The 19,124-nt window shown below is 41.1% G+C and overlaps 1 protein-coding gene across 4 annotated transcripts in view; it reads right to left on the reverse strand.

The window, feature by feature from the left end:
* ACTR3B (actin related protein 3B) overlaps nt 1–17,853 on the reverse strand; it is a 61,213-nt gene extending 43,360 nt beyond the window's left edge. The window contains exons 1-2 of one of the 4 annotated variants that reach the window (XM_030854285.2): nt 17,690–17,853; nt 1,321–1,376 (exon numbers count right to left, since the gene is read on the reverse strand). In XM_030854285.2, the coding sequence (XP_030710145.1) occupies nt 1,321–1,376; nt 17,690–17,733 (100 nt within the window). In that variant the 5' untranslated portion in view covers nt 17,734–17,853. The remainder of the gene's footprint in view (nt 1–1,320; nt 1,377–17,689) is intronic. The other 3 variants (XM_030854295.2, XM_030854291.2, XM_060305072.1) reach the window with 3 other exon arrangements.
* Between the last annotated feature and the right edge of the window lie 1,271 nt (nt 17,854–19,124).

Consider the following 19,124-nt stretch of genomic DNA (forward strand, 5'->3'; position numbering starts at 1 on the left):
GGAGAAGAGATACCAGAGGTCTCTCTCTCAGCCATGCACACAAACAGGAAAAGGCCATGTGAGGACACAGTGAGAAGGCACCATCCACAAGCCAAGGAGAGAGGCCTCACCAGAAACCAACCCTGACGGCACCTTGATCTTGGACTTCAAGCTTCTATTCTGTGATAATGTCTGTTGGTTAAGACATCCAGTCTACGGTATTTTGTTATGGCAGCCCTACCAGACTAATAAAACAAATCATGAATTTAAAATGAGGACCAGCCGACCAAGCGTGCCTATTGTCAAGGACACCCCATCATAGTAACCAAGTATTTAGACCTAGCAAATCAAGTTCACGATCAGTTATCCAGCAAGCAAGGACCTGGAATGAGGTGAGCTAAACGTTCTCAAGGAATGAGGGCGCACTTTCTAGCAATCTGAATACCCGTATCCACCAGAAAGGCTTTGGTCTCCCTTGAACAAATACTAAGAACTCAGCTCCTTCCCCGTCGCTCTGCGAGGCTGCTCACACTCTACCGGGGTCAAGCAGCCTGTTGCTCAGAAGTCCCTGCGCCCACGACAGCTTACAGTTTCTAAGATCGTGACTTATCTTACAAGGGCTACATTTAGGAGACAGAACTTCACTCCACTCTTGACTGACATACCTGCCTCTTTGGTAAACGGTCTCCAAAAAATAACCCGGAAGTTAAACAGTTTCAAAGAAGAATTCTACCCTGTGGACAACCAACCTGACCTTGGGGTCTCCTGTGAATAAAGAGTGGGCAGGATGCACTCTGGCCAAAATGTGGACATTTCTTCCCTTATTATGCTCTACTGACTAACATTTAAACAAAAACAGAACACTTCAGAACATAATAAAACAGGCCTCTCCTTTCAAAAAAAATAAAATATCTTTCAATAAAGTGAATAGTGTAATACAATAGATAGTCCACCAAAGTGCTAAGTTAATAAAACTGTACTTACTTAAAATTACAAATTAACCTTAAGGAACCACATATACGTCTTTTAAGTAGCTGAGACATGTATGACTGAATGAAGGCCTCTGCCAACCACCCAAGCTGAAACTCCAATGACTGTGACAAAGGACTGTATCAGAAGAGAATCAAAGGACTAGAAAGTTGGGAGGGTTTAGGTGACAGCTACGGCCGATAGCAATACTCAGCAGCCAGATGGCAACATAAATAACTCCCCAGTAACCAGAACAATCATCTAAAAGAAGACAGCAAGTAAATTCATATACCGTGAAAAACAGAATTAGAATGTTTAGAACAATTATAAGAAACACAATCCTTTATAAACCGAGGGTGGAGCTTTACTTACATGAAGGAATAATGAACTGTGGCTCAGTGTTGCCTGCGTAGCCAAGCTTGGTATACCTAAAAGCACAAAGTCATCAACACATGTTTAGATAATAATACTCTCTTCTATATCCCATTAATGTCTTTTATTATAAGCTCTCCAAGTCCTAAAATATCAAGACTGAAAATACACCCGTGAAATTAAAGGAAAAAAAAAAAAAACCTCGTGATGACTAAGAATCAAACGCTAATTTCAGATAAGCAAGCAGTTACAAAAACATAAAATATTATGCCTGTTTCTACTGGAAAAATTCATATATTAACACATGAATTACATTTGTGTATCCCTAATAATTTTAAGGTGTTTTTATATTCTTTTAATCTTTACAAAAATCCTACAAAGGAAGTAAATATTATCCCTGTTTTGCAGATGAGAAAACTGAGGCACTGAGAAGTTCATTAAGCTGCCCAGAGCCAAACAGCTAGTGAACAGAAAAAGACCCAACTCTGAATATGCAGGCTCCAATTCCAGAGCTGCCCCTCAAAACAAGGTACTTGCTTCCCACACTTCACGACCTTTTGGGGGGGCTAGGGAATTCCATAATTTTCTTAAAGTGTCATGGCACATGTCTAGAAGAGCTACTGCCAGGTACTGAGAGTATCCGACAGAAGCAGCTCTCTATCATCTCATTTCAGAATGAGCCCATCTTCTGTCAAGATACTCTTTATGATGGATTCCAAAAGTCTTAACTAAAATGAATGCCAAAATACTACCATCTGTTCCAAAAGCATTTGCTTATCTCCTAAATTTAAAAAAAAAAAAAAAAAGTGGGGTGGGGACCACCCCCCGGAACCATCTGCTGGAAATGTGAGGCTGGAAAGACTCCTGAGTGCCCCCCTTCTCAGCAGGTCCTCCGTACCAAGCAGTCAGGTCGAGACAAGGAGCCATCATTCTGCAGTAATGCTCCCGAGGAATACAAACGCTTCCCAGCAGTGCTGAAAGCAACTTCATTAATTCATGCTATTTTACAAGTTATTTCAAGACGCTTGATACTAAATTTTTTGATGTAATTAATACATTCCAAGTTCTAATAAATTAATTTTATGATTTTTAAATGTATTTTAATCGTATGCTAATTTTACTATTTTTGAACACACATTAAATAAATAAGATTTAGGGAGACAAAAAAAGCAAGTCGGGTCCACTTAAATCATGCCTTACTGCTCAGTCTCCAAGGAACTAAGGTCTCGGTGTCACAAGAGTTTGGGCAAGGCCAGGCCCTGAGACCTGTCAGGCCCAACAAGGAGTTTATAAAAGGCAAGACCCATCTGAGGGCACTCCCAAGTTCTACCGAAGTACACAAACCAAGTGGACCCACAAGTCCTCGACTCCAGGGCTCGCCAGACCCAAAAGCAGAGTCAAAGCCAACCCAGAGTCCAGGGGAGGCAATATATACTGAACTTTAAGAATTCTGGATCATCTTCAACTGAACCATTTTTCTGGAAGTAAATTCCAAATAACAAATATAAACGAAGTGAATGACTGACCCAAAGCTAAAGAAGTCCAGAGAAGCTAACAAGCAGGCCAGAAATCACTAGAATCACTGCACTGCACCTAAGTCTGTGCTTTTAACAGGGGCCACTTCGCTCACCAGCCACACCACCCACCTCGTACTTAAAGAAGCCCACCCTACCACACTGTTAGATTATAAATTGCAGGATGACCAGAACAGGGTCCTTCTATTTTTTTTTTTTTTTTTTTTGCGGTACGCGGGCCTCTCACTGTTGTGGCCTCTCCCGTTGCGGAGCACAGGTTCCAGACGCGCAGGCTCAGCGGCCATGGCTCACGGGCCCAGCTGCTCCGCGGCATGTGGGATCTTCCCGGACCGGGGCACGAACCCGTGTCCCCTGCATCGGCAGGCGAACTCTCAACCACTGCGCCACCAGGGAAGCCCCAGGGTCCTTCTTGATTTTATCTCCACCCTGGCACAGTCCTGGCTGTGGCAGACACTCCATAAGTATCTGCTGAAAGAGTTCTTACCAGGTGTAAGGAAAGGCAATCACTGGCAAACTGCTGGGGAAGGAACCAGTGTTTGAAAGGGGGGGATGCTGACAGTCAGAAAAACAATTTGATGGGACAAGAAAAGACCAAAGACCATTGTCTAATACAACCTCTCACACTTGGTTTTGTCTAATAGGGTTATTTCAAAAAAAAAAAAACCTGAAACAAATATTAATACCACTGACCCTCTGAACAACACACGTTTGAACTGCACAGGCCCACTTATGTGTGGATTTTTTTCCAACAAATATACAAAAATATATGTGTAGAAGATCGTGTGCAAGACTTACACTGAACTGGATAGCCTATCCTTACACAGGCGCAAGGTTAAGTGATATATAAAATTAATAAATGAATCAACTATATACTTCAATAAAAAATAAAATAAAAAAATAAAATAAAATTAATAATGTGTTCATTTTCTTACTTTGCTTTCAAAGAGTTACATTACAGTATGCCTCCCTCTCTCTCTCTCTCTCTCTCTCTCTCTCCAGTACTTGCAGAACCTGCAGATCAGTCTATCATCACAGGTAAGTGGTGGTGTTTAAAATGCAACGTTTCCAAAACTGTATTATGAATATGACTGTAATACTGTTTACCATAAAAATTCTATAACAATTCATCCATCAGTGTATATAGGCTGGGCTACCGAGAAGGAGATGTATCAATTACACTAGGTTTCCATCATACTGCTGCCTCTTCGTTATTAATGCTTGAAATGCATTGTAAGTAAATATGAATTCCTTTTTCACATTTTCTTTTCATTTTTGATGTCTAGTGTTAGTAACACATATAACATCTACAGTGTTTTGTATAATACTGATATAGGTACTGACAGATGATTCATCTTGTAAACAGATGATGTAAACTTATGGTACCAATAAATACAGTACAGTGCTATAAATGTATTTTCTCTTATGATTTTCTTTTCTCTAACTTACTTTAAGAATATAGCATATAATACATACAACAAAATATGTGTTAATCGACTGTTTATGTTGTCAGTAAGGTCAACAGTAGGCTATTAGTCGTTGTTTTGAGAGAGTCAAACGTTATACACGAATTTTCAACTGTGGGGCGGGGGGGTCGGTGCCCCTAGCCCCACTGTTGTTCAAGGGTCAACTGTACAGAAAAATGCTAACATTTATTAAAATTAGGCGCTAAGTATCATTCATGTCCTTTATATTACTTTTAGTATTTCTGAAAGGCAACAGAGTGTATTGTATTGGTTGTGACCATGCACTTTGGCACCAGACTGCCGAAGTTCAAATCCGAGCTCTGTTATTTGCCAAATGTGTAACTATCTGTATCTCAGTTTCTCCATCTGTTAAAAGGAGGATCATAATACAACCTACCCTCTAGGATTAGTGAGTTAATATATATTAAAAAGATAAATAGAACGAGCACTACAACAATGCTAGCTATATGTTTCAGTTATTTTTTACTATTATTTTTCTGTATCTTTGAAATATTTCCTAATTTAAATTTTTGGAAAAAAAATTTAACTTATTTATTTATTTATTTATTTACTTTTGGCTGAGTTGGGTCTTCGTTGCTTCACGCAGGCTTTCTCTAGTTGCAGCAAGCGGGGGCTACTCTTCGCTGCGATACGCAGACTTCTCACTGTGGTGGCTTCTCTTGTCGCGGAGCACGGGCTCTAGGCGCATGGGCTTCAGTAGTTGTGGCACATGGGCTCAGTAGTTGTGGCTCGCAGGCTCTAGAGTGCAGGCTCAGTAGTTGTGGCGCACGGGCTTAGTTGCTCCGCAGCATGTGGGATCTTCCCGGACCAGGGATCGAACCCACACCCCGTGCGCTGGCAGGCAGATTCTTAACCACTGCGCCACCAGGGAAGTCCCTGAAATTTTTTTTAAAAAACAGGACGTTCTGTGTCCCAAATCATATTACTCAGTCTTTCTGCCATGCCCACTCTAAACACCACAAACTAATTTGTGAAGTGATGGAGATAAACTGCACCGGAAGTGAAACTAAAAGTACCACGTGTCCTTCAACAACCATGGCTCAACTCCATCCCAAGTTCTATGCCCTGAAATCATAAACAATGGCCCACAGCAGCAAAAGGTCAGGCTGCAGAAGTGCATGGGGCCCTTTTCAGGCCCACAGCTCTAAAATTCAACTACATACTGATGATGCCACTACCACATGCCACTTGGCATCAGTTGCTAGAGTGTTCAGATTCTGAAGTCACCATGTTCTGAGACAGCACAGCCTTCACAGGAGGGAGGCTTTCTGTCACAGAATCACATGAGTACCTTGCAGCAGTAACATTCGGCAAACAATGATCTTCATGACTGAGACAAACTAACATTAAACTATATTAATATTTGTAGGTACTAACAACTAACTATGAGGTCTTCCCGTCCTTTGCTAGCAAAACTGAAACAATTAAAACCACTGGCAAAAGTAGAAATTACTCAGATCACTTTATGGTAATTTAATGTCTCTGAATCTTCCTGTGCTATTTTTTATATAGCATCAAATACACTTAGGTTTTCTCACTTTGAATAATCACAACGTAAGGAACATGTAACAATATTTTTTAAGAGACATTCAAATATTAACAAAATCTTCAATACAGTTTCATATACAACTTCAACAAGACCCTATTAAACAGAACACTGTAAATATAACTAACAAGTGTTCCTCCTCCTACTACTACTACTATATATAAAACAGATAAACAACAAGGTCCTACTGTATAGCACAGAGAACTATATTCAATATCTTGTAATACTCTATAATGAAAAAGTATACATGTATAACTGAATCACTTTGCCATACACCAGAAACTAACACAACATTGTAAATCAACTATACTTCAATTTAAAAAAAAGTGTAATGTAAAAATAAATAAATGAAAGCCATACAATAAATGATGTGAATTATACTTTTTTTAAAATGGTCACCTGTTAGAAACATGATTTCAGATTTGAGTTTTTCATGGTAGCATGGCCCACATTATCTGGCAGGTGAGTTTAAGATCATCTGGGTAGGCATCTAGAAAGAATGTACCAAGCCTGACTGATGAGATCACCTGGGAAGCTTCTGAAAATACACATTCCCAGGGCCTGTCCCAGAATCACAGAGAAGGAGCCTGGGTGTCCATATTTTAAACATCCCCTGCCCCTCCCCTGCCATGGTTCTGACGATCAACCAGCCCAGGAATCACTGACTAAACTGTACCACATGCGATCACCTGTGAATTTTTAGGTAACGCAAGCTCCCCATCCTCACGCTCACGTTCTAACAAAACCATCTACACCTACCACATTATCAGATAAAATGTACCTGTAATGTTGAAGTTTAATACTGGCTAGAGGCTCAGAAGAAAGGACTCAGATGTACCAAGTCTGTCTTATTTAGAATACTGTGTGTTTAAGTATTCTATAGAAAAAAAAATGTAGGAAATGCTTTTCAATGCAAACTATTTATGTAATTAGGGTGTGATGAAAACAATCTAGTAGTGGGAAAAAAAAAAGGCTCAAAACAGAAATAGTTAATCCTTAGGAAGAGATCATGGGGGGGCGGGAATCTCTCAAACCAAAAGACAGTGAAAAACTAGAAGCATTCCTATTGAAGACAGAATGAAGCCAAGGAGACCCACCACCATAACTCTCATTTAACATTGTTTTGGAAGAACCAGATAATACAAACCACAAAGAACTAAATAAAAGGAACAGTACTGGGAAAGAGGAGGCAAAATTTATTTGTAAATCATAATTACAGACCTGGAATATCAAAGGAAATTAAGTGAAAAACTAAAAGCAATAGGGAATTCAGCAAGATGGCCAGTTACTCAATGAAGAGGCAAAAATCAGCAACTTTCCTACCAGTAACAAGTGAGACTATACACTGGATGAAAAGATCCCATTCACAATGGCAACAACACAGAAAAATATTACCCTTGAGAATAAACCATATGTGAAGAACTCTCCATATACAAGGAGACAAACAGAGACACACCTTATTCATACAGGAGGAGTCAAGAGTTTTAAAAGAAACATCACATATCACTAAATTCATCTATAAATTTAATGCAAAAGCATTCAAAATCTGGGCAAATACGGAAGAAGGTGGTAGTAAATTATACATGGGTGTTATTAAAAGGCTGAAGTGTCATTACAAAGAGACGTTTCACATTACCTATCAACATTATAAATGCATATACCATATTATCCTAATAGTTTTAAATGCATACACCCTACTGTCCAAATAGCACATTTCTAGGTATTTACCCCACAGAAGCACTTTTACATGTATGAAAAGATATGCACAAATAATGTTCTCTACAGCATTATAACAGCAAAACAATGAAAAAACTGGAAATACTCAAATGCCATAAACAGAGGATAAACTATATTGCAATCATTCAATAAAATGCAACACAACCAACAAAAATGAAGCAGACTTATGTTACTGGCCACATATAGATATAATTTGAAAAGTTGTGCTAAAAAACCAATGGGTCAACAATGAAACCAAAGAGGAAATTAAAAGATACCTTGAGACAAATGCCAGTAAAAACACAATCTTACACAATCTATGGGATGCAGCAAAAGCAGTTCCCAGAGGGAAGTTCATAATAAAAATAGTTGCAAAACAGTATATTTTCATATTGTGAGGGAGTTAATGGGGCCCACAGTGCTGGGTTCAAAGCACAGCACTAGCTCTGTGACTTTAATCCCTCCTATTTTATTTGCTTCATTGGTACAAGGTGAGTAATAACAATCCCTACTTCAATGTTAAACATTACCATTTCTGGAAAATACCTCCTAATTCAAAAAGTAAAAGGATCTCACAGTCAATAATTTTATTTTACTACTGAATGTTATCTGATGTGTAGTCATGATCTGTATTTCTTCCATGAATTGTCCTTGATAATTTTTCTACTAGACTTTTGGATCTTATCAATTTGTGTAAACTCTTACATACTGAGGATATTAATGCTTGCTCATATATATTACTAATTTTTCTGAGTTTGTTGTTTACCTTCAGTTATACATTTTCTGAAATATAATTGTTTAGGGGCTTCCCTGGTGGCGCAGTGGTTGAGAGTCCGTCTGCCAATGCAGGGGACACGGGTTCGTGCCCCGGTCCGGGAAGATCCCACATGCCACGGGGCGGCTAGGCCCGTGAGCCATGGCCACTGAGCCTGCGCATCTGGAGCCTGTGCTCTGCAATGGGAGAGGTCACAACAGTGAGAGGCCCACGTACCGCAAAAAAAAAAAAATATATATATATATATATATACATACATATAATTGTTTCAACAATTTAGGTGATCAAATCTGCCAGTTATTTTCCTGAATAATTTCCTTTGCAGTTTCTACCTTGAAAGTCTTTCCCTATACTAAAATTCTGTATCGTTTCTCTTCCAGTTCTGTGTACATCTGATATACCTGATACATGAAGAAACACATCAATCAGATTTTCCCAAACATGTGTACATAAGGAATTAAGATCAACAACTTTTATATTAAAAGGCTTTGATTTTTGGTTTGTTTATTTGAACACCATCTTCCCAAAGGATAGCCAGCATGGTGGGGGCAAGCATCATTCTCAAAAATACATAAACTAAGCTTACAGACTGCCAGCCATATTCTCACACTCAGTGCCACCTTCCACACATCCCCTGACCTGAGACCTTTTCTCATATGGAAATCAGGACAGACAGAAGATACGGAAACAGATCAATAGCTGCATAAAGCAAGACCAAGAGTTACAACTCTGCCTGTTAACCAAATATGTTCTCATAGTTCAAACTTCCAAACACTCTAAAAAGGTACCTATAAAAAGTCTCACTCTCACTCCTACACCCATCTACCCCATTTCACCTTCCATCCTATTCTCATGTGTCCTCCAATGTCTCTTTCTGTAAATAAAGTATATCCTTATTTGCCCCAAACATTTTAAAAGGTCCTTGTGCAAAACTTCTTTCGCTCCTCTTGTTAAAGGCCCCTCTGCCCACAGCAGTAACTGCCTGCAGTGAGGAGGATTAATCTGACTACCGTCAACTCAACATACTTATATATATCCCGCCTACAACCATGTGTCTAGAGCAGAAGGTGACAATGTAAGCTCGATTAATTTATGTTTGAAAGTGGAAATGTCACATTTTAAAACAATGTTTTTGAAACTGTATCCTGCAGGGAGGTTTTTTTGATTGAGACCTCTTATGAGGTCCAGTCTCAAACGCCCAACTTCAACCAGAATAGCTCTACTCCCTAAGATGTTTTCAGTTTTTAAAAAAGTGACTACACTGACTCAGAATATGATTTTTTTTCTTTTTTTTGCAGTATGCGGGCCTCTCACTGTTGCGGCCTCTCCCGTTGCAGAGCACAGGCTCCGGACGCACAGGCTCACAGCAGCCATGGCTCACGGGCCTAGCCGCCACGCGGCATGTGGGATCTTCCCGGACCGGGGCACGAACCCGTGTCCCCTGCATCGGCAGGCAGACTCTCATCCACTGCGCCACCAGGGAAGCCCCAGAATATGATTTTGATAAAACTAAAATTGCTCCCAGATCCTAATGATAGAGTTCTAAATAATATACGCTCCCCACACTGTACACTGTATATTAACATATGATCAAGTTCTTCAAACGTTTCTTGGGTTGTCTGTCATACAGAAAAGGGTAGTCTTTGTTTATAGGACACAGTTAAACATGTAAGTTCAAATTTATTAATTATTTTATCTAAATCCAATATCCTTTCTTTTCTTTTTCTCTATTTGATCTGTAAATTTTACATTACCCTATATACCTGTCCATTTCTTCTTCTACAGCAGCATTCTTTGCCCTATGGCTAGTAAATATAAGATCATGATGTGTGGCCTCTTTGTGGGTTTGGCGCATTATCAAGTGAACTCTGACTTCCAAGGTAAAATAGTGGACTAAACATGATCTAATTTCACTCTGTCCCGAAGCCCCACTAAAACCAAAGCAAAATGATTTTTTTAAGATATATAAACCACAACAATAGGGAGAAAAGAAGAGGAGGTAACAGCAAAATTCTGGCCCTGGATAGCAGAGGACCAGTAGTAAGTGGCTTTGGAGGTATATAAAATCCAGCAGTGGGCAAAGCTGAGAACCAGCCCAACACTCCCCAGACCCTGAAAAGCCCCGGAATGGGTGGCTGCACAGGCACCTGTGGAACCAGGACTGAAGGGCCCAAAACACGAAGCTGAGGTGATACTGCTCCCTCCCGCCCCACACCTCAGGGTGACCACCCTTCCCTGACCCCCGCATTCCCACAAGCAGACTCTAGAGAGTGTAAAGCCAAGGGCCTCTGGACTCCCAAGTCACCTGGCCTGGGCGAGTCCGGGAACCATTCTGAAAAGAAAGGGGTTACCTGACTGAATACAGAAAAAAGTTGACGGCTCAGAGGCCCTCTCCCACGCCCTTCTCTGCCCCCAACTCAGCTCTCACACAAAACACAAGCACCCAGACCCCACCCTCCAAGCAGATAATCAGAAGTATATCCTCTGGGGAAAATGACCAGCTCAAAAGGAAAGAGCCAAAGACCATAAGACCAGGAGACTTCCCAACAAACAACCCACCTATATCACCCCTGGTGAAGTTCAAAATCAGTAAGTCAAATCTACACAGGCAGGCACTCAATAAGGCAGCAGTAACTTTCACAAAGCAAGAAGAAATAAACAAGAAACACACTAGTGATAAGAGCACTTAACACACCATTCTCAGTTAAAGAGTAAGTGGACAAAAAAACTGGAAGACCTAAATAACATCATTAATAAGATAGCTCATACAGATATACACTGAACTCCTATCATACCAATAGGGAATATTCCTCTTTCCAAGTACATACAGAACATTCACAAAATTGACCATATCTTAGACACAGTGAAGTCTAAAGAATAGAATATAAACAGCACTCTGACCATAATGTAATAAAACTAGAATTAAAAACAAAAAGGCCCTTTTACCTGAAATTTTTAAAACATACTAGTATAGAAATATTGAGTTAAGAGGGAAATTCAAAAGAAAAATACAGAAATGCCTTGAAAACGATAATGAGAAACTATACCCAAATCCCTGTACATAAGGAATACATGTAGTTAAAGACATAACAGCCAAAATTAAATACTTTTTCAATATAAAGGGAAAATTAAAATGAATTTAATATCCAACTCAAAAACAAAAAAAAAACAGGAAGGCAGAAGAAAGAAATAAAAGTAGAAATAAATTAAAAAACAGAAAAATAGGGCTTCCCTGGTGGCGCAGTGGTTGAGAGTCCGCCTGCCGATGCAGGCGACATGGGTTCGTGCCCTGGTCCAGGAAGATCCAACATGCCGCGGAGCGGCTGGGCCCGTGAGCCATGGCCGCTAAGCCTGCACATCCGGAGCCTGTGCTCCGCAGCGGGAGAGGCCACGGCAGTGAGAGGCCCGCGTACCGCAAAAAAAGAAAAAAAAAAAAAAAAAAAAACAGAAAAATAACAACTAATAAATAAACCCCAAAGCTTATCTTTTAAAAAAAAAAAGATCCACAACATAGGCACATCATTAGGTAAGCCATGAAGAAAAAAGGATGGGGCTTCCCTGGTGGCACGGTGGTTGAGAGTCCACCGCCGATGCAGGGGACACGGGTTCGTGCCCCGGTCCGGGAAAATCCCACATGCCGTGGAGTGGCTGGGCCCGTGAGCCATGGCCGCTGAGCCTGCGCGTCTGGAGCCTGTTGCTCCGCAAAGGGAGAGGCCACAACAGTAAGAGGCCCGCGTACCGCAAAAAAAAAAAAGAAAAAAGGATGAAAACAAAATAAATTTGAGCAACAAAGGGAAAAACAGCCATAAAAACAAAGATTTTTTAAAATCATGAGACTAGTACATAAATAAATTTGAAAAATCTAGATGAAATAGAATTTTTCTTTAGACAAATACAACATACCAAAATTGATTCCACTCGAGGGAGGAAGTCTAATCAGCCTTAGAAGAAATGTAAAGGGCAGCAGGACTCTCCTCTCAAGAAAGCACTAAGCTCAGACAGTTTCACTGGGGAATTCTACCAGGACTTTAAAACTCGGATAATCCCAAAATTACTTAAACTATTCCAGAGCACAGAAAAAGAAAGAAAACTTCTTAATTTGTTTTATGAAGAGAGTGTAACACTGATCCCGAAATCTGACAAAGAATGCACCAGAAAACTAAACTATAATTCATACTAATACTGACATGAAAATCTAAATAAAATATTAACAGAATCTACCTACACATCAAAAAATGATGCAGCATGATCAAGTAGGGATTATTACAGAATGCAAGGGTGGTTCAATATTAGGAAATCCACCATATTAACTAGCTAAGGAAGAAAACCACATGTTCCATTTATTATAAAGAAATCATACAACATGCAACACTCATTCATGTTATAACATTCCAAAATATAGCAGTTGACAGATACTTTCTTAACATATTTGTATAACTTTCTTAACATATATTTGTATACGTGTGTAAGTATGTACATACACACAGCAGCCCAAAAGCCAGCATCTTACTTATTTTAGAAACACCAGAAACTATTCCACTAAAGTAAGGAACAAAAGGATAATGCCCACTAACTCCACTCCTATTTAACATTATTTGGAGGCAATGGCCACTGCAGCATGTCAAAATAAAGAAAAGAAAAGGCAATCAGAGCTCCTAAAAACAGCAAGGAAGAGGGAAAGCAATCTCTATTTGCCAATGACAAAATTCTGTATCTGGAAAACCCTAAAGATCAAGGGAAAAATTCATACAAACAATAAGAGCATTTTGTAAAGTAGCAGATTATAAAATTAACACAAATACAGTTTATGCTGAACACCTGCCTTCCTTCTGGGACTCTGGAATTCTGGTCTGTGCTAGGCAGGAGGTGCCATGACCAGCCCCCAATAAAAACTCTGGGCACTGAGAAAGGATTCCGGATGCTTGCTCCTGGTTTCCTCCAGACTCTGCCCCATGTGCCTTTTTCCTTGGCTGTTCTTGCTTTTACCTTTTCACTATCATCCTGTGCTTGTTCCTAGCAAATTAATGAACCTGCGGGTGGTCTGTGGGACCCTCACCACACCCCAATCCATAAAGAGCTTCTAAAAATAAAGAAGCAAAAGACTTAAAAACCCACAGAAAAACTGGCTAGAGAAACGAAGAGACAGAAAACAGAAACGCAAATGCCTCTTAACCATACGAAAAGATGCTCATCTTCCCACATAATAATATAAGAAATTCAAATTAAAACTACAATAAGATATCATTTCCTACCTTCTAGATTGGTAAAAAAAAAATTTAATTTGGCAATTACTCTGCTGGTGAGTCTGTAAGAAGCCGTAGGCACTCTCACACGTTGCTGGTGAAGACACACACTACGGAGTGGGATTTGACACTGTCTAGCAAAATTACACATGCACTTACCCTTTGACCCAGAAATCCCACTTCTAGAAACCTATCTCAGAGATGCTCCAGAAAAAATGCAAAAAGACAAATGCACTGCACTGGCTACGTTGCAGTCTTTTAGTAATAACAAAATGCTCAAAAAATGACGGGGACATGTCTAAAGAACTCCAGAAACAGCCTGAATGGGCTTCTGCTGGCCACATCTGGACAATTTAAGCATCAAAACAAATAATGGCAATAAGAAATCATAATCCACTGAATACAGTAAGAATGACATAAATAACTCTTTGAACAAGATAATAACCCATACAGACGATAAATAAATAAATGGGAACCACAGAAAAGTGCATCCTTACAGTAAAATGTTAACTAATAAATGTACAAGATACTAAAGTTTAAAAACCACAATATTGCAACCATCACTGTAATAATCCATTAGAAGAAGAATCACCACCAATGGATACTAAAACTAATGGCTGAAAGTTTAAGGAAGAACAGGGCATCTGCATAATCTCATAATATCTCTCCACAAATGACATTAATTACAAAGGGGAAAACAGTAACCGTACAATGAAGAAATCTAGTCGACACCACCGTATCCAAACAATCCAAATGAATGTCATCAACTGTCTTCAGCCTTCTGATGGGATGAGTAAGTTCTGGGGAGCTAACGGGCAACACAGTGATCATAGTTCATAATAATGTTTTATACTTGAAAGTTGCCAAGACAAGTGGATCTTAAATTATTCTCCCCACAAAAAAAAAAAAAGGTAATTATGTGACGGGATGGAGGTGTTAGTATCGTAATGTGATAATCATTTTGCAATATATAAATGTACCAAATCAACACGTTGTAACCTTAAACTTATGCAGTGTTTGTGTCAAGTACAGCTCAATAAAGCTGGAGGGGAAAAGCCTTCTGATGTGATGCACTGAGAAGCTTTGACATCACTTGTGGTACTCCTGACAAAAATACACACCCTGTATCTGTCAGAAAGAAACACCAGACAAGCCTAAATTGAGGAACATGATCTATAACAACTGACTGTCAAAAATGTCGCTGTCCTGAAAGACAGAAAAAGGCTAAGGAACTGGTCCAGTGAAACGAGACTAAAAAGACACGATGACAGGCAAACACAGTGTACGGTGCCGGATGAGGGCAGAGAGCTGCACGTCCAGAGACATAATGGGACCATTCATGGGATCCAGACTTAGTAGACAACTCTACTGCATAAACGTTAAATTTTCTGATTTTGATCACTGGTCTGTGACTATATGAGAGAAGGTCTTTGTTTTCATAAAGGATACACTGAAGTATCTTGGTATAAAACAGCACGATGTCTGCGACTTACAAACAGTTCAGAAAATAATAATGTGTATAGTATATAGAGAACAATAAAGCAAATGTTAATAGTTGGTAAACTGGATAGAGAATATACAGCCGGCTTTTTGGTACTCTTATTGCAGCTTTTCAGTAGATCTGACAGTTTTCAAAGTAAGTTTAAAAATATAAAAATCTTCAAAAATACGAAAAGTTCAGTTAAGACAAGTAACACTATAGTTTTTGTGGGATATTCTCTGAACACTAAGCAGCCTAGTAATTCACTTAAGTAAATGAAGCCTCATCTCCGGAGCAGGCAGAGCCGTGGTCCATATTATCATGGCTCCCAGCTCACCTGTGCTCACTGAGCTGGTCTCAGGGCTCATTAGAGGAGGCCAGGCTCCCAGGATGAAATTTATTTGCAATTAAAAAATACTATTTAGTACACTGTCTACTCAGTCATTAAGGTCCACTATGTATAATTCAGTGTGAATTTTTCTGTTAGAATTTAGTACTAGGAAAAGTTTTTTCACCTGAGAAACAGGTATTTCTCTTCCTTCCCGATGACAGGAATTAAATAACTGATGATGACCCTCTTATAATTTTGTCAGACAGGAAAACTAAGGCCAAATGTAAGGCCGGTCGGCTGCACCACTGGTCTACAGTTTAGGGTGACGCCCCAGGCCCATTCTTTTCCTTGGTCCTAGTTATTTTTAATCTGCATTTTACCCCTTTTTATTGTATTCTGAGGTAAAAGTCAATCCAAAAACCACTTAGCTGTATGGGAAATATAAGAGCTACTAACAAGCTTAAATAAATTTAGGCTCTTCCACGCTGCTCCATCTGGCCACACACTGGACACTGGAAATTTATCATTAACCACTGTTGTTTCCACAACAGAACATGTCCATGTGAAACCCACTGGGAAGATTCCAGGCCACTGTTTCTAAGTCCTGACACCAAAGCCTACGACGGCCTGAAGACAATAACATAACCGGGCCATAAAACAAAGAGATTCTGAAGTTACATCTCCAAGTGAGATACCACCTACCTCAAAAGGTCAAAACTGAGCACCACATTTTAGATATTTACAGCAAGAATGATGAGTAAGGTCCCCAGCTTACTATTAGTAGAGGTATGACAAACCCTGTGGGCACATGTTATTGCTTCTGCCAAGAAATGCTTTGCATTTCAATAGTTTTACAAGACCAAAACCACAAAAACAAAAAATCTCACGTGCAAATGTGAGAAGGAAAAATTCTTTTACCTGCTTCCTGCACTCTTGACACAAACAGACCTCAGGTGGGTGTGGGGTGAACACCAGTTCCTGGAAGGAGGGGTTGAATAAGGAAGCCAACAACTGGGCGGGGGGTTAATATCAATACTGGTTTGGGCTTGGGTTTTGGATAGCAAAACAACTTCTAAAATAAAGAGCCCTGGAACTTCTGGTACAATGTGTATTTCAAAAAGGAAAATTAGTACAAGCAAAGAGGCAGTTTTTTTCCAGCCTGTAACCACCACCGGTGGCTTCAGCAGCAAAAGGAAAGAACGATCCGTAGGAGACGGACTGAAGCAAATTAAAGAGACACCCCTACAAGGTTGTCAAGGAAACTAAACCACGTGCATTTCTCTACAGAAAAGAATCAAGGCTAAGGTGAACATACCATGGAATATTTTGTGGAAAAAATGATTAAAACCCCATCTTGAAAGACCTTTAAGCGGCTAAATTTACTTCCAGCCTACTTTATTAGGTACTTCACCTACACTGCAAGCAGGCAAGCTTGAATTTCTAGACCACCAGCTAGACGGATTCGGTGAGCACCTTCCTAAAACCAGCGAAGCGGGGGCCACTGAAAGAAAGTACAGGAAATTTCCTAAGGTCTCTTTTGCATATCCCAACAACATCAAAAGAAACAATCACACCCCAAAAGTAATGCGAAATAAAAACTATACCACAAACAGGCTTTCCCAAATTTAGACTTTCTGTTTTTCAAAATGGAGTCTTTTGGGGTTTTTTTTTTTAAGTGAAAAGGCAACTCTATGCAAACTAAAGCAAGAGCTTAGCCCGAGAGAACCATTCACTCCTGGAAGAGAGCAGAGTAGGCTGCAAAAAAAGGTGTCAACTTGGTAGATGAATATAAAAACCTCCACAAGTGAGAATCATGAGCAAGGAGAAATGGCATGCGTTTGCGAACCCAAAACGAGGGTCCCTTTTAAGAACGTGAAAAGGTAGGGGCACCGTCAGGCAGGCAGAAGGCAAGCGACGGCAGCGGGGTCTGCAGCCACCTGCCTGAAACCTGGCATCCCGGGAGGCCCCGGCCGAGCGCGGAGAAAGGAGGTGGGAGGCGAGGCGAGCCGGCCCGACTCCTCCCCTCGGTCCTCTTCGCATCAAGGGGAGCGAGCTCCGCGCGTGGCCCTCGCGGGCGTGGAGGAGAGGAGCGGGGCGCGGAGACGGGCCGGCCCCCCGAACCTGCCCAGCTGTAGGCCGAGACCCGGGCCCCGGGCGGAGCGCCTCCAGGTGAGAGAGGGGGCGGGCCGCGGGCAGGTGCTCGGCGCCGGGGCTAGAGCGGGGCCGCGCTGGAGCGGGGTGGGCGCCCGCAGCTCTTACCCGGTGCCGCAGTCCACCACGCAGGGAGGCAGGGAGCCCGCCATGCTCGGCACGCGCGCCGCTCCGTCCACGCTGGCTGCCCGGGAGGTCCCGCCGCTGTCCGCTTGCCGCGCTAACCCTGCGCCGCCCGCTCCCGGGAGCCTCCGCAGCGCCTCTGCCGGGAGCCCGGATGCTCTCCTCAGCCCACGTGACGCCTCTCCTGACTGACCAATCACGGCGCGGGCACGCCCCGTTTCCCCGTCCCCGCCCCCTGTCCGCCATCTTTAGTGATGGCGGCGGAGCCTCGTTGCCCATACGCCCAACCTTGCTGCTGGAGAGCCTGCGGGCTATTTTTAACTGACTTACGGTGAACGTGACCCCGTTTCCGAAGGCTGACTCCTTCTCATCCTTTAAGTCTCCGCCTAAATGTCACCTTCTTAGATTAGTTGTCTGTGATCACCCACTAGGTGCCCTCCCTGCACCTTACTCTCTTATCTCAACAATCTATTGCTTTCATTCACAACATTTGGAGTTTATATTTTTATTTGTAGTCTGTCCTCCCATTGGAATATAAACTCCGCTAGGATAGGGCTCCTGAATATCTTACCATTGATCACCGGATGCTTAGCACAGTATTTGGTGCATTCATGGGAGGCACCCAAATGTTTTTTGAATGAATAAAGAAAAAAATTGCCGTTAGAATTCTTATACCTACCAGAACACTGCATGCCTTCCTCTATAAAAGAAAAACCTATAAAACAAACGCATGGTCAGCCTTTAGGAATGAATGACCTTAGATTGGGTTAACACTACCCCAAGATCATTATGGAAAATGTTTTCAAGTATCAAAGATGGGATGATGTCCAAAAGTTCTTACTAGAACCCTGGGATCAAAGTAGGCAACCACTTACCGACTATGTTATAAAGGTACTGAAAGTCCCACTTCCTTCCTCCTCCCTCTCTATAATAAATTCCTGACATTATTTTTTAGGAGCTTTCTGGAGACATAGTTCCATGTAGTTTAACTGGTATTAAAAGCACATGGTTTTTTTTCCTGTTTTTTTGGAGGGTCTTGCCAGACGGCTTGTGGATCTTAGTTCCCCCGACCAGGGATGGAACCCATGTCCCGTGCAGTGGAAGTGTGGAGTCCTACCACTGGACCAGCAGCTTTTAAGTCCCTTAAAAGCACTTTTAAACTGCTTTTTCCCTAGGAAAAGTAGTAGATTAGTTGGTCATGCTAGGTAACCCATGATCATTCCTTTTTTTTTTTTTAACCTATTCAGTTCAAATAAGAGCCAGATCTATAAATTTTTAAAGGGAACTAGAAAGAAAAGTAGAAGGTGGGAGGAAAAGGAAAGGTCAGGAGTGTGGAGGAATCCCAGTATAGGACCCAGAGGCTGGGGGCAAAGGCTCACTCCTTTGTATTTTGCCAAAGCCCTGCCCAGCCCCACTTTTC

The sequence above is a fragment of the Globicephala melas genome, chromosome 9 (assembly GCF_963455315.2).
Source record: "Globicephala melas chromosome 9, mGloMel1.2, whole genome shotgun sequence".
Classification (NCBI taxonomy): Eukaryota; Metazoa; Chordata; class Mammalia; order Artiodactyla; family Delphinidae; genus Globicephala; species Globicephala melas.